Source organism: Periplaneta americana, chromosome 7 (assembly GCF_040183065.1).
Source record: "Periplaneta americana isolate PAMFEO1 chromosome 7, P.americana_PAMFEO1_priV1, whole genome shotgun sequence".
Taxonomy (NCBI): domain Eukaryota; kingdom Metazoa; phylum Arthropoda; class Insecta; order Blattodea; family Blattidae; genus Periplaneta; species Periplaneta americana.
This window is the reverse complement of record NC_091123.1, coordinates 24,923,530-24,937,347: the sequence shown is the minus strand read 5'-3', so window position 1 is coordinate 24,937,347 and position 13,818 is coordinate 24,923,530. Positions and strand designations below refer to the sequence as shown.

Genomic DNA, 13,818 nt, shown 5'->3' with positions numbered 1-13,818 from the left:
GACTCCAAAACAACGCCATTGTCAAATTTGTTTACCATAACATTTACACCGATCAAGAAACAAGCGCTGACCAATATCTGACAACTTTACTGGTCTCATCTACATAGTTATAACACTATTTGCTTTGTACGGAGCTATTTCTGTCTATAATTTTAAAATAATTATTTTTCCACGACAGTGTTCTTTCTGTATTTACAGATATTGTTGTTAGACCTTGAAAGTTAGAATTTCCACATAGAAACTTGTTGCTAGGGAAACGATATATCATAACATAAAAATATACTGAAATAGACTCATTACAGTGCACTTATTGTTTTTTAGTGCCCCTGGCCCATTACAGTGCAGTTTTGCGAAGGCTTTGGAATAATATTGCTCTAAATTTTCAATGCAAAATATATTGTATTTGCAATTTCAGAAATATGATCGTGCAAAAAATTTTGTACAGTACACGTTTGTGAAGTTCATTACAAAATCTCGGAAACTGAAAAACACGCTCTGTTCGTTTTTCAAACTTTTATTCGGTTTTGTAAAAAGTACTTCCCAACCTTGTATCGTAAAATACTATTACTGTTGCCTGAGGAAAACATTAATATTGTTTGTAGTTTGTGATTTCCAGACTTTGTTATTTTAGTGGACACACTGTACTTTGGTTGTTACAATTTATTCACAGCTGAATCAGTCACCCATACTCATAGCAAGAGCGAAGCTCTACGTTGGATTTTTAAGAATATATGAGAGGGTCCTGTTCAAAACCTGCTAAATGCATAATTTTAAATATTAAGATATAGGGGAAAATTATATAGCTCAGTAACCATGAGTAATCAAATTTTTTAAACACAAGTTTGCAAACATGTGTTCTTTTCTATTACAACTCAAATTGTCAGTACATTCGTTCAATTAGTTTAGGAGGTAATGATGATTTAATTGTACATTAAGCAGGGTTTGAAGCGGAGTTTCTATGAATCATCAATAAAATTAAATTTACAACGGTTTATTTTACTGAAATACATAATAATTGTTATACATTTTTTCATAAAATAGTACTATTTTTAACACTAGAAGGACCGTACTCGGTCATTGTGACCGCTTAAGCGTCCTTTAATGTTTCACAAATAGCACGAGATATGTTAGTGTCTTTCTCTATTCAATGTCTTTTATAAAATTTTAATTATTAAACTTCCCTGAGAAAAAAATAAATCCCTAACACGTATGTGAAGAGCATTGTAAATGTTTCTAACCTAAAGGATCGTCACAGTTCATTTTTACCGGTAGAAACTAATCGTGTTGTAATGTTTAATATGCAATAATGAGCCTCTTAAATTTTTCATAGTTTTATTTCGCATAAATAAATAAAGAAATAAGTGAATAAATAAGTAAGTAAATAAATAAGTAAATAAAACAAAAATGAATAAGTGAGTAAATAGATAAATTAGTAAATAAATAAATAGATAAATAAGTAAATAAAGAGATAAATAAGTATATATATATATATATATATATATAAGTATATATATATATATATATATATATATATATATATATAGACAAATAAATAAGTAAATTAATAAAAGCATAAATAAACAAACAAATAAATAAATAAAAATATATAAGTAAATACGTAAATGAATGAATGAATGAATTAATTAATTAATGCATGAATGAATGAATGAATGAATAAATAAATAAAAGAAATAAGTAAATAAAACAAAAATAAATAAATAAAAAGATAAATAAATAAATAAATAAATTAACAATAAATAAGTAAGTAAAGAAATAGACAAATAAATAAGTAAGTAAATAAATAGATAAATAAATAAGTAAATGCATAAATAAACAATCAAATAAGTAAAAATATTTAAGTAAATACGTAAATAAATAAATAAAGAATGAATGAATAAATAAATAAATAACGAATGAATGAGTGAATGAATGAATGAATGAATGAATGAATGAATAAATAAATAAATAAATAAATAAAACAAATAAGTAAATAAAACGAAAATAAATAAAATAAATAAACAAATAAATAAATGGATAAATAAATAAATAAGTAAATAAAACGAAAATGAATAAGTGAATAAAGAGATAAATAAGTAAATAAATAGATAAATAAGTAAAAAATAAGTAAATAATAAGATAAATAAGTAAATAAATAGACAAATAAATAATTAAATAAATAAATAGATAAATAAATAAGTGCATAAATAAACAAACAGATAAGTAAAAATATATAAGTAACTACGTAAATAAATAAAGAATGAATGAATGAATGAATGAATGAATGCATGGATGAATGAATAAATAAATAAATAAGTAAATAAAACAAACAAATAAGTAAATAAAATAAATAAGTAAATGTATAAATAAATAAAGAATGAATTAATGAATGAATGAACAAATAAATAAAACAAAAATAAATAATAAACACATAAATAGATAAATAAAAATTAAATCCAATGTTGAAATGATTACTAATGCTCGCTTCACTTAAGAAAAAATAACAACACTCCAGAAAGACTTGCTTAAGTCTGCAAACATTATTATATTGCTAAGGAAAACACGTCTGTCAATATCGAGCTTAAAATATGTATTCTTAGTTGTAGTTGCATTAGGTAGATTCTGATACGGAGGATCAGCACTACTTCACGCATTAAGCAGGTTTTGTAGCGGAGCCTTACTTTTATACGCTTTTTTATATGAGAATACGGGGTATAATTTGATATCCATAGTTACTACATTTAATAGAGTGTATCCCAGAATACCTGATTTTGTATATAATTCAATTTCATCAAAAACTACATTAAGCAGATTTCGAAACTGACCCCCTCATGTGTGTATATACATATATTTTTGACAAAGTACCAGCTATAAGGAAAAATTTTCATTTAATTTAGTGAAGTTATTATGACTACGTTAGTGGGAAGGACTAGTGTGCTAGGTTCGGTGGTAGAGACTGCGATAAAAGCTGAGGGAGGTGCGGTGCTTTGTTGTGGACGATGCCTCATTTCCAAAAAATATTCTGATCATCAGTTATTTTTCCCTTCTTGCACGTTGGGAGGGACCAGCTGATGGAGTGGTACATGGTACCTTCTCGTTCTCGAGGGCGGTGGTATCCCGTAGGTCCAGGCTGAACTGGGGCGCCATAGTGGCCGGTCGGTAGGCCCGCGCTACGGTGAGGGGCTGCGAGAGCTCGCCGGGGTCTGATAGCAGGTCCGCGGCGTTCTCCGCTGTCACGCGGAACTGGTAGCGCCACCCCGGCTCCAGGCCGCTAAGTCGCAGCTCAGGCTCCAGCACCAGGTCCGTCGTCGAGCGCACCCAGTGCGGAGTGCCTGTCTTCCGGTGCTCCACCACGTACCCTGCAACACAACCCCACTTAGTTGGCTCTCATCTGATTACCGATTGCTATAACAACGTAGATTTTGAGAACGAATAGCTCATGTTGTATGTAACAAAGAAACATAATATCATATTGGTGAAAATTCCATAGTTTTCTCAGAGAAAAAAATTCTCAAATGTTTAATACCCTCTTTTTCGGTAACTGTTGAGAGCAGAATCGTGATTTTTGTCTACAGGATGTAACAGGATGACTATTCCTAAATTTCTAATGTGATAGAGGGCATGAAATTAAATATTTTTTCTTAATAAAGTAATGTCCGAAAATGCTTCGTTTTCAAGTGATAGCGGAATGAATGAAAAATAATGGATCGATATATGGACAAACGAGGCATATTTTTCAATACATAGCTTTCTTAATACACACAACTGTCACATTTGGAGTGACACAAATCCTAAAGCTATGGAGAATCTCTGCAATCAATGGAAATTTTCTGGAAATAATTGGGTTGGATTGGTTGATAACTATCTAATGGGACTATAACTTCTCTCTAAGCATAATGAACATGTTTATGATCGTTTTCTTGCGGAAATGCTTCCGGAGTTACTTGAAGATGTCCCGATTAATATTCTGAGAATTATGATCTTTCAACACGACTGTGCGCCCGCATATTTCGGCTTAAATTGTCGAAATTATTTAAATGTACATTTTCTGAATCGTTGGATAAGGAGAGCAGGTCCAGTTGATTGGCCGGCACGTTCCCCAGATGACTCCAGTTTATTTTTTGTGTTTGGGGTCATATTAAACAATTGTTTATGAAACACCCATCGACACAGCAGAAGAATCAATTGTTAGAATTATTCTTCTTTTGACCATCTTCGTAACCGACAACAGATATTTCGAAGAATTCGTCGTTCAATCATGCTGCGTTATATTTTGTGTGTCAACAATCGCGGACGCAATTTTGAACAGTTCCTGTAGTTTGTCAATATCATTTTCTTAATATCTGGTATTAAACAAAAAGAATTACTGTGTAACCATAGAAAGCAAATAAAGTAACTTTCCAAGTTGGGATTCTTTCATTTTTTTCCTTCATATCTATCATTTTCTTCCAATACAACGCCAATCCTTGTCTAAAAGTTTGTGTTAATGTGCATGTAACTTGAAAACTCGCTGAGTCCGTAGACCTATGTATAAAAAAAACTATCCCAGTCCCTTCATAAAAACGGACTTAACACGTTTTGGATTCATACTCTTCAATATTGGATTACAAAAATGGTTGAGTTACAAAGATATCGCATCCCGTTGTTATGTACGTGTGGGTGGATGCAACAAACGTTGGGAATGGTACAAAAGCTTGAGTCGCTAGATTTGCCAGATAATATAATTAACCGCTGAGGGACTGTGAGGCGCTGAACAGGTGAAATCGACACCCACACGTGGGCAACACGTGCTCTTAAAGAGAACTGCCAGAAAGCAGCAGCGAGGAAGTGAGTGTTCCTGTGTCAGGCGTGTTGGACGACTCAACTAATGAAGTTGCCCAGCCAAATAGTAACCAATATTCAGCAGAAGTCGATGGTCCGTTAGATTGAATTAAAAGGAATTTTAAGTAAAATCGAACTTGGGACGAAATACATTTCTTCCTGTAACGCTTACACTGCTAAAAATTAGATAATTTTGAAAATCACGGAGATGTAAGAACTGAAGAATTTAAAAGAATTGTAATTGCGAGCATAATCGTGATTTTTGTCCATATCGATAGAAAATCTAATAAAGAATAATTTATCCCTCTGGCGTATTTCAATAGCGTGCACAGTTTTTGTGTAAATTTAATTTTAAAAACCTCTAATTTCAAGCCACTGAATGAGACCAGCTTGCGACACTGTAGCCAGAGAGGGAGAAGGAAGGTAGTTCACCTAGGGAGACAGACCTGAGTTCGTTGACCTCTTACATCTGTATTACGAGAAGAAATAGGAGTATGTTAGCGGCGATGTTACCAGAATGCTGAAACTTACAACTTAGTTTTCTAATTAACCGTGCATTTAAACACAAAACGTAATATAGATTTTCTATTAATTTAAATGTAGGCCTACCCTATCATCCCTTTCAATCTGCAGGATTATTTCATTTTCACCCTGTATATACATATTATATACAGTATAGCTGAAAAAGTAAGAAAATCTTCAAATTCTAAACTGACTTCCTTGTTTTCTGAGTTTGGTATCATTTCCGAAATTGAGGTTATCATTTCCGAAATTAAGTTATTTTTTTCTGAATACGAATGAATTATTTCCGAAATTGATTTAAAGAGTGCAATTACTTTTGAATTGTTATCTATTTTAAGTAACATAGGCGGAGATAAATTTAAAAATAATGTTATTCAATCATATGACTTATCTTTAATGTAAATTATGCAAAGAAATTTACATTGTATTTTAAAATTGTTTATGCTCGACCATGCCGAAATGTAGTAATTATACACCTGGTAGCAGTTCTTTAATGCATGTCATTAAAGTACACCTATTCATTAAAGTTCAGGTTTTCGATTATTCTCAGATATGGAATCGAAAGACAACTAGCAAAACGTCACGCAGGCTGGAAATCCAATACTGTCGCAGAAGGTTATGTTCCGTTACTATAATAATTAGTGTTAATTGTAAATAATATTCAAATAAATTCAAATTGTCATCTCGTTTTTTAATGTCGAATTCAATTTCAAGGTTATATCAAGTTTAACGTTTATCTTACTCTATAAATTATATCAAGGTCGTCGACATTCGTTGCCCGGAAAAAATCAATACTTACGCGTCTGCGCACATCTCACAATTTACGAGATTGCACAAGGTCAGTTCGCTCCCCAGTCACATAAGAATAACATGAATACTTATGAATAATTTCAAGTTAGAAATATGGTCGAGCATAAAAAGTCGTATGAAACTTGCCTATAATGGTAATTAAGATGCTCGTATGAAAATTATGAAACGAGCTTGCGCTCGTTTCATAAAGATCCTCGCGTCTTAATTACTATCATTATAGGCTCGTTGCATAATGTACTAGGCTATAACGTTTTCGCCATTCAGTGTAGCATATTCAGACATTGATAATTGGAGATAACTTATGAAAAAATACTTTGCGTTAAAATAATTTTAGTGAAGATTTTTACATAATATCAAAGCATAGATTGTTGATTTCAATATTAAAAATATTAAAAAACGGTGAAACACTTAGGTGTACCAATAAAAGCAAATTTCAAATATGTATGTTTAATCGAAATTAAGTTAGATAACCATAATATATTACGCTAAAATAAATGTACATACACATTTGATTAATAGTATTCATGTGCGTTTATTTTACCGTAATATGATATGGTTACTTAACTTAATTCCGATTAAATATGCATATTTGAAATTTGATTTTATTGGTACACTTAAGTGTTTCACTGTTTTTCAATGTTTTTAATATTGAAATCAACAATCTATACTTTGATATGATGTAAAAAATCTTCACTACAATTTTAATGCAATGATTGTTTTCACATGCTACCTCTAATATCAGTGTCTGAAGATGCCATACTGAATGGTAAAAACGTTAACAATCTATACTAATAATAAATCTGTAGCCGAAATTTTTCTGGTAATTTTCGATTTTCCAAAAATAATTGGTCCTAACATATACAATTAACCACCCTGAAACCGAAAATCGCTATTTTGAAATTTTTGTTTGTATGTATGTATGACTGTCTGTCTGTATGTTTGTTACCTTTTCACGCGATAATGGCTAAACGGATTTCGATGAAAATTGGAATATAAATTAAGTTCGTTGTAACTTAGATTTTAGGCTATATGACATTCAAAATACATTATTTAAAAGGGGGGTTATAAGGGGGCCTGAATTAAATAAATCGAAATATCTCGCTTATTATTGATTTTTGTGAAAAATGTTACACAACAAAAGTTTCTTTAAAAATAGTTTCCGATAAGTTTTATTCCTTGAAAAATTTTGATAGGACTGATATTTAATGAGATAAATGAGTTTTAAAATTAGAATAACTGCCATCTAAGGCGGTGTAATGAATTAAAAAACAAATGACTTCGTCTATAAGGGGCCTTGGACAGCAAAAATCGAAAGCTATTATTTCTAACGGGTGCAGCGGAGCGCACGGGTACGGCTAGTTTTAAAATATAATGTAAATTTATAATTGCATAATTTACATTAAAATAAATCATATGATTGAATATCATTCTTTTTTCAATTTATTATTCGACTTATTAAAATTAAAAAAAAATGAACTCAAAATAGGTGAAGATGGTTGCCTTGACTGATTCCTCTATTAATTTTAACTGAAATATTATCTATTTCACTTTCTAAGTCTGTGTATTTTAGTTCGCAGTGATACAGACCGCGTATTACTCTTTTATTTGGTTACAATACTCTTTCCTTTATTTTCCATAATTTTACAGTTCCACTATCAAAAGCTTTTCCGTAATCTGTTTATAGCATATTATGAGTTTCAAAATCATATCCCATTATTCTCTTTCATTTTTGTAGTATTGCAACACCATGGTAGAGTATCCCACTGTGGATATTTTTATTCCAGCACCCGGAAGCTATTAGGCGCTTCATGAGAGAACGGTACTTCCGTAAACGAGTAATGACGTCACAGACGTGAATGATAAACGATGTGGCGCTTCGGTGTAGCGCCAATCTGGTTACGCTAAAAGGGATGGATGGACGCTTGGACGGGTGAATTCCCATATGAATAATTTTTCACGTTATAGTCGTTACTTATTCCCTATGTTTTATCTCTTATTCTTTTGTAACATTAAGGAAAATAATATATCTTAAATATTTTAATTTTCTCTGTAGGCCTACATATTACGAAGAGCAGAGCCAACTTGATACTGAAAAGGATTCACCGCTGTGAGTAATGGTTAGCATGTCTGGCCGTGAAAGGAGAGGGCCCGGGTTCAAATTCTGATTGGGACAATTTACCTGGTTGAGGTTTTTCCCGGGTTTTTCCCTCAACACATTAAGAGCAAATGCTGGGTACCTTTCTGCGCTAGACCCTGGATTCATTTTGCCGCTATTATCACCTTCAATTCACTCAGACGCTAGGTAACCATAGCAGTTGATAAAGCATCGTGAAATAAACCAATTAAAAATACTGGACAAAAATATCCTGATAGATAACAACGCAAGAGATTTTCATTTTTTCGATAAGTACATGAGAGGGAAAAGAAATTCAAATCTTGCTTGATATTTAATAAGATTATTTTGCGAATAAATAAATAATGAAATTGAAATAATGACGCTTAATATTAAGTGTTGCATAAGGTTTTTGATTTAATTTAATTTTCTGTCACGGTTTAAAGAAAGAATGAATAAATTTAGATCTATTTAGAAGCACTACCAGGGCCATCTAGTGTCAACTAATCTAACTACACTACAACGGAACAATGGACAACGAAGTAATGATATATTTTTTATTAAAACAATGAAATTTAAGAAGATCAAAATTAGATTAAATGTACACTAATTATTACTAGCTTCAAGTAAAATTTCCGTGTTTTCCCTAATCGTTTGTGTTCAAAACCTTATTCCTTTGCTGTGGTCGTGCCAGAGAATCAGTCCTATTCCGAGGCTTATTGTAGGGATTCGTAACAATGCGTGTTATTATTCGGTTGAGAAGCTCTTATCATCCAGTCTGCTGTCCAAAAATCTGAAAGTTAGAATTTATATTACCGGTTCTTCTGTATGGTTGTGAAACTTGGACTCTGACTCTGAGAGAGGAACATAGGTTAAGGGTGTTTGAGAATAAAGTGCTTAGGAAAATATTTGGGGCTAAGCGGGATGAAGTTACAGGAGAATGGAGAAAGTTACACAACACAGAACTGCACGCATTGTATTCTTCACCTGACATAATTAGGAACATTAAATCCAGAAGTTTGAGATGGGCAGGGTATGTAGCACGTATGGGCGAATCCAGAAATGCATATAGAGTGTTAGTTGGGAGACCGGAGGGAAAAAGACCTTTAGGGAGGCCGAGACGTAGATGGGAGGATAATATTGAAATGGATTTGAGGGAGGTGGGATATGATGATAGAGACTGGATTAATCTTGCACAGGATAGGGACCGATGCGGGCTTATGTCAGGGCGGCAATGAACCTTCGAGTTCCTTAAAAGCCATTTGTAAGTAAGTAAGTAATTATTATCAATGTGAAAGTGACATTTCGTAAAAGTAAATTTATTTGGCATACATGATGCTAAGAAAATTTAGGCTAATTGATTATTTTTGAGTTTATTGGTAATAAGGTTATAGTGTTTCTCATGGATTTATAGACGCATTACAATTTCCATTGTCTTCTAAATGACATGGCCTACTATATAGGGAACAATTGCAAATCACCAGCGACATGACAAAATTGACAGTGATAGATGGCTCTTATTAGTTTATTATTGTTATTATTATTATTATTATTATTATTATTATTATTATTATTATTATTATTATTATTATTATTATTATTATTATACCATTATGTAAGAAAATTGTCTCAAAACTTATGAGTTAGATAATGTATTACCACTTGATTTATTAATCATCCGTGTGAAATAACCCTTAGGCGAAATTATTTTTTTTTGTTGGTAATGTCTCACTAATCTGATAAATATTTTCAAAGTAGAACCTAGGTCCAGATAACTTGACGGCTGAAGCAATAGACCAATGTAAACGATTAACTTGTACGTTGTTATTCAGTTGTAACGTTGTACCAATAAGTAGGCCTGTATGGGTTAGTTGGTTTAAGAGAGGAGGTGTACCATTGGCCTGCAAACATTTAATGAAATTAATTTTTCTTTTATGTCTCAGCTATAATAAAATCTAAATGATCAAAACTTTTCATGCTTATTATACATACATTACACTTTACAGTTTTGTTCATTTAGCTTTTATAGTAGCTGAAATAAAAAAAAAATGAATTTCACTAAATTATTGCAGGCTAATGATGTACAGTACCTCTTTGATTAAAGAAAATAATTCAGTTATGAAATCGTGTACATACCTGTGATGGGGGCTCCTCCATCATCGGGCGGTGGATCCCAGCGGATGGTTACCACATCGGGTTGTGTGTTGGGAGACCCGGGTACGAGATGTGGTTTTCCAGGCGGCCAAGGTGGCACTGAAAACAACATGATTTCGTCATTCAATGCATGTGTTCATTTCCAGCCTACTATTCACATGTTACTGTTCCCTGGTAATACACAGAGGAAGACAGAAAATAGGAAAAATTGGAGACTGCTGGGTTTTCAGTGAAAGACCTGTCCTTGGGCAGAAAACTATGAATGAAATGAATGAATTGGATGTGAACTTACCAAATATTTTAAATTATCTACAGCTTCAAATATATGTGTCTTTGCTTTCTTTATCTCTTTTACTGCACTTGGTTGCCTTTGGTCTGTCATAGATCATGTTATTTTATGCACTGTTGACTTCTAGTATGTAGTAAAATTATTACATTTGATATGAATCATTCCCAAACGAATTGGCTTGTAGATTGAATATTAACAAACTCCGACCAAAAGTTAAGAAATGTTACAGTCAGGAATAGCTTTCCAGGCAAGTATAAGGGGAGCTCACCCTGCTTCATGCAGGAGGCCCTTGCCCTAATGGGATGTTGTCGGCTTATCTATTTGTTTGTTTATTCATTTATTTATTTATTTACTTATTAATTTACTTATTTATTTATTTACTTAATTAATAATTTACTTATTTATTTATTTATTTATTTACTTAATTAATAATTTACTTATTTATTTATTTACGTAATTAATAATTGACTTATTTATTTATTTATTTATTTATTTATTTATTTATTTATTTATTTATTTATTTATTTACTTACATAGTTACTTATTTACTTAGTTACTTATTTACTTAGTTACTTATTTACTTATTTAAATATTTACTTATTTACTTATTTAAATATTTACTTATTTACTTATTTAAATATTTACTTATTTACTTACTTATTTATTTATTTGTTTATTTATTTATTTATTTATTTACTTACTTACTTATTTACTTATTTATTTATTTATTTATTTATTTATTTATTTATTTATTTATTTATTTATTTATTTATTTATTTATTTATTTATTTATTTATTTACTTAATTAATAATTTACTTATTTATTTATTTACTTAATTAATAATTTACTTATTTATTTATTTACGTAATTAATAATTTACTTATTTATTTATTTATTTATTTATTTATTTACATAGTTACTTATTTACTTAGTTACTTATTTACTTAGTTACTTATTTACTTAGTTACTTATTTACTTATTTACTTATTTAAATATTTACTTATTTACTTATTTAAATATTTACTTATTTACTTACTTATCTATTTATTTATTTATTTATTTATTTATTTATTTACTTACTTACTTATTTACTTATTTATTTATTTATTTATTTATTTATTTATTTATTTATTTATTTATTTATTTATTTATTTATTTATTTATTTATTTATTCATTTATTTATTTATTTACTGTATACAAACCATCAGAGTACTCGCTTGACATCAGAAATAGTGAAATGCTATTTATCCGTTAAAAGTCTCTAAATTGAGTATTTCTATAGCACTACTACGCCAATATATTTCCTAACACTTCTTGTAATGGTAAAGTAAGACCTGTTTATTTTTAATTGGTTGTTTTACGAAGCTTTAGCTATCTATTCTAGCGTCTGAAAGAGATGAAGATGATAATGCCAACGAAATGTGTGCAGGGTCCACCACCGAAAATTACCTACCATTTGAAGGGTTCAGAGCCATAGTGGGCCAAGCGCCATTTATTAAAAACGGAGAAAGTAAGGGTTAAAGTTAACTGAATACCATAGTTTAATGAAGATTGTCATATCATTTAGTTTTAATGTGTATACTTTATATTACTTGCTATATGTTTCCATTGAATTATGGTAATAACTTCATTTTAACCCTTGTTTTCTACGGTTTTAGTAAATGGCGCTTGGCTCACTATGGTTCTGAACCCTTCATTTACTGTTAATGGATTGAGGGAAAACCCCGAAGAAAACCTCAAGCAGGTAACTTGTTCCAACCAGGATTTGAACGCGGACCCTCTCGTTTCACTGTCAAGCATGCTAACCGTTACTCACAGTGGTGGACAGGTCTGTTGAATGTAACATATTTACGAGAAGAGAGAGATGCAGCTAGGGCTCGGGAATCGCCACCCCTACGCACCCCAGAGTGCTTGGATACGTGACTCAGGCCGGAGTGTTTGATAGGGTGTGGAATTTGTGAGACGGCCTTCCCAGCACGCGGCAGACGCCGGCAGGGCCTGCAGTTTGGAGCAGGTCCCGAAATAAACCCCGCTCTCGGGCTTGGCAGCCTCTGCCCCAGCTATCGAATCTGTTGTTCCGTGGCCAACACCGAAGCGAAACATTTCCGAGAACACAGCGGCACTACCAATTGTACGTGACATCCCGCGGAAACAAGAATACACAATAAATATGTACTGACTTGAATATTACATATTACATATGATTTATAACTTTACTTTCGATTTAGATTTGACATGCGTCCTTAATAATTCTATGAGTCAATCAGAGAAATTCAAGTTGCAACACCATGTTCATTGAGAATGGAAATGGAAATTAAAAGAGTCGAAATTCATTCACAATTATTCTGTCCAGCATGTATCAAAATATCCTTACTGTACGACAGGCATTTATTTTGATTGTTTTGTAGATATGGTTATGCTGTTTTAGCTCTTAATACCATGTTTGTAAATTTAACTTAATGCTTTATGAAACTTTAGCTGTTACTAACATAATAATTATGAAAATTACATTAATATATTCTTAACTTTACAGCTCTAAGTAACATATGCCGAAATTAATTTAATATTTGGTGACGCTTTCAGCACTTATTGCCGTGTATGAAAATTCAATTTAAAATTTGGTGAAGCTTTCAGCTCTTATTACCATGTATGGAAATTCAATTTAAAATTTGGTGAAGCTTTCAGCTCTTATTACCATGTATGGAAATTCAATTTAAAATTTGGTGAAGCTTTCAGCTCTTATTACAATGTGTGCAAATTCAATTTAATACTTGGTGATGCTTTCAGCTCTTATTACCATGTATGGAAATTCAATTTGAAATTTGGTGAAGCTTTCAGCTCTTATTACCATGTATGGAAATTCAATTTGAAATTTGGTGAAGCTTTCAGCTCTTATTACCATGTGTGGAAATTCAATTTGAAATTTGGTGAAGCTTTCAGCTCTTATTACCATGTGTGGAAATTCAATGTAATACTTGGTGATACTTTCGGCTCTTATTACCATGTATGGAAATTCAATTTGAAATTTGGTGAAGCTTTCAGCTCTTATTACCATGTATGGAAATTCAATTTAAAATTTGGTGAAGCTTTCAGCTCTTATTACCATGTAT

The 13,818-nt window shown here is 31.4% G+C and overlaps 1 protein-coding gene across 1 annotated transcript in view; it reads right to left on the bottom strand.

Moving 5' to 3' along the window:
* Positions 1–13,818, bottom strand: part of MnM (myomesin and myosin binding protein) — a 42,618-nt gene that overhangs the window by 16,607 nt on the left and 12,193 nt on the right. The window contains exons 2-3 of the mRNA XM_069830458.1: positions 10,400–10,516; positions 3,088–3,356 (exon numbers count right to left, since the gene is read on the bottom strand). Coding sequence (XP_069686559.1) covers positions 3,088–3,356; positions 10,400–10,516 — 386 coding nt within the window. The remainder of the gene's footprint in view (positions 1–3,087; positions 3,357–10,399; positions 10,517–13,818) is intronic.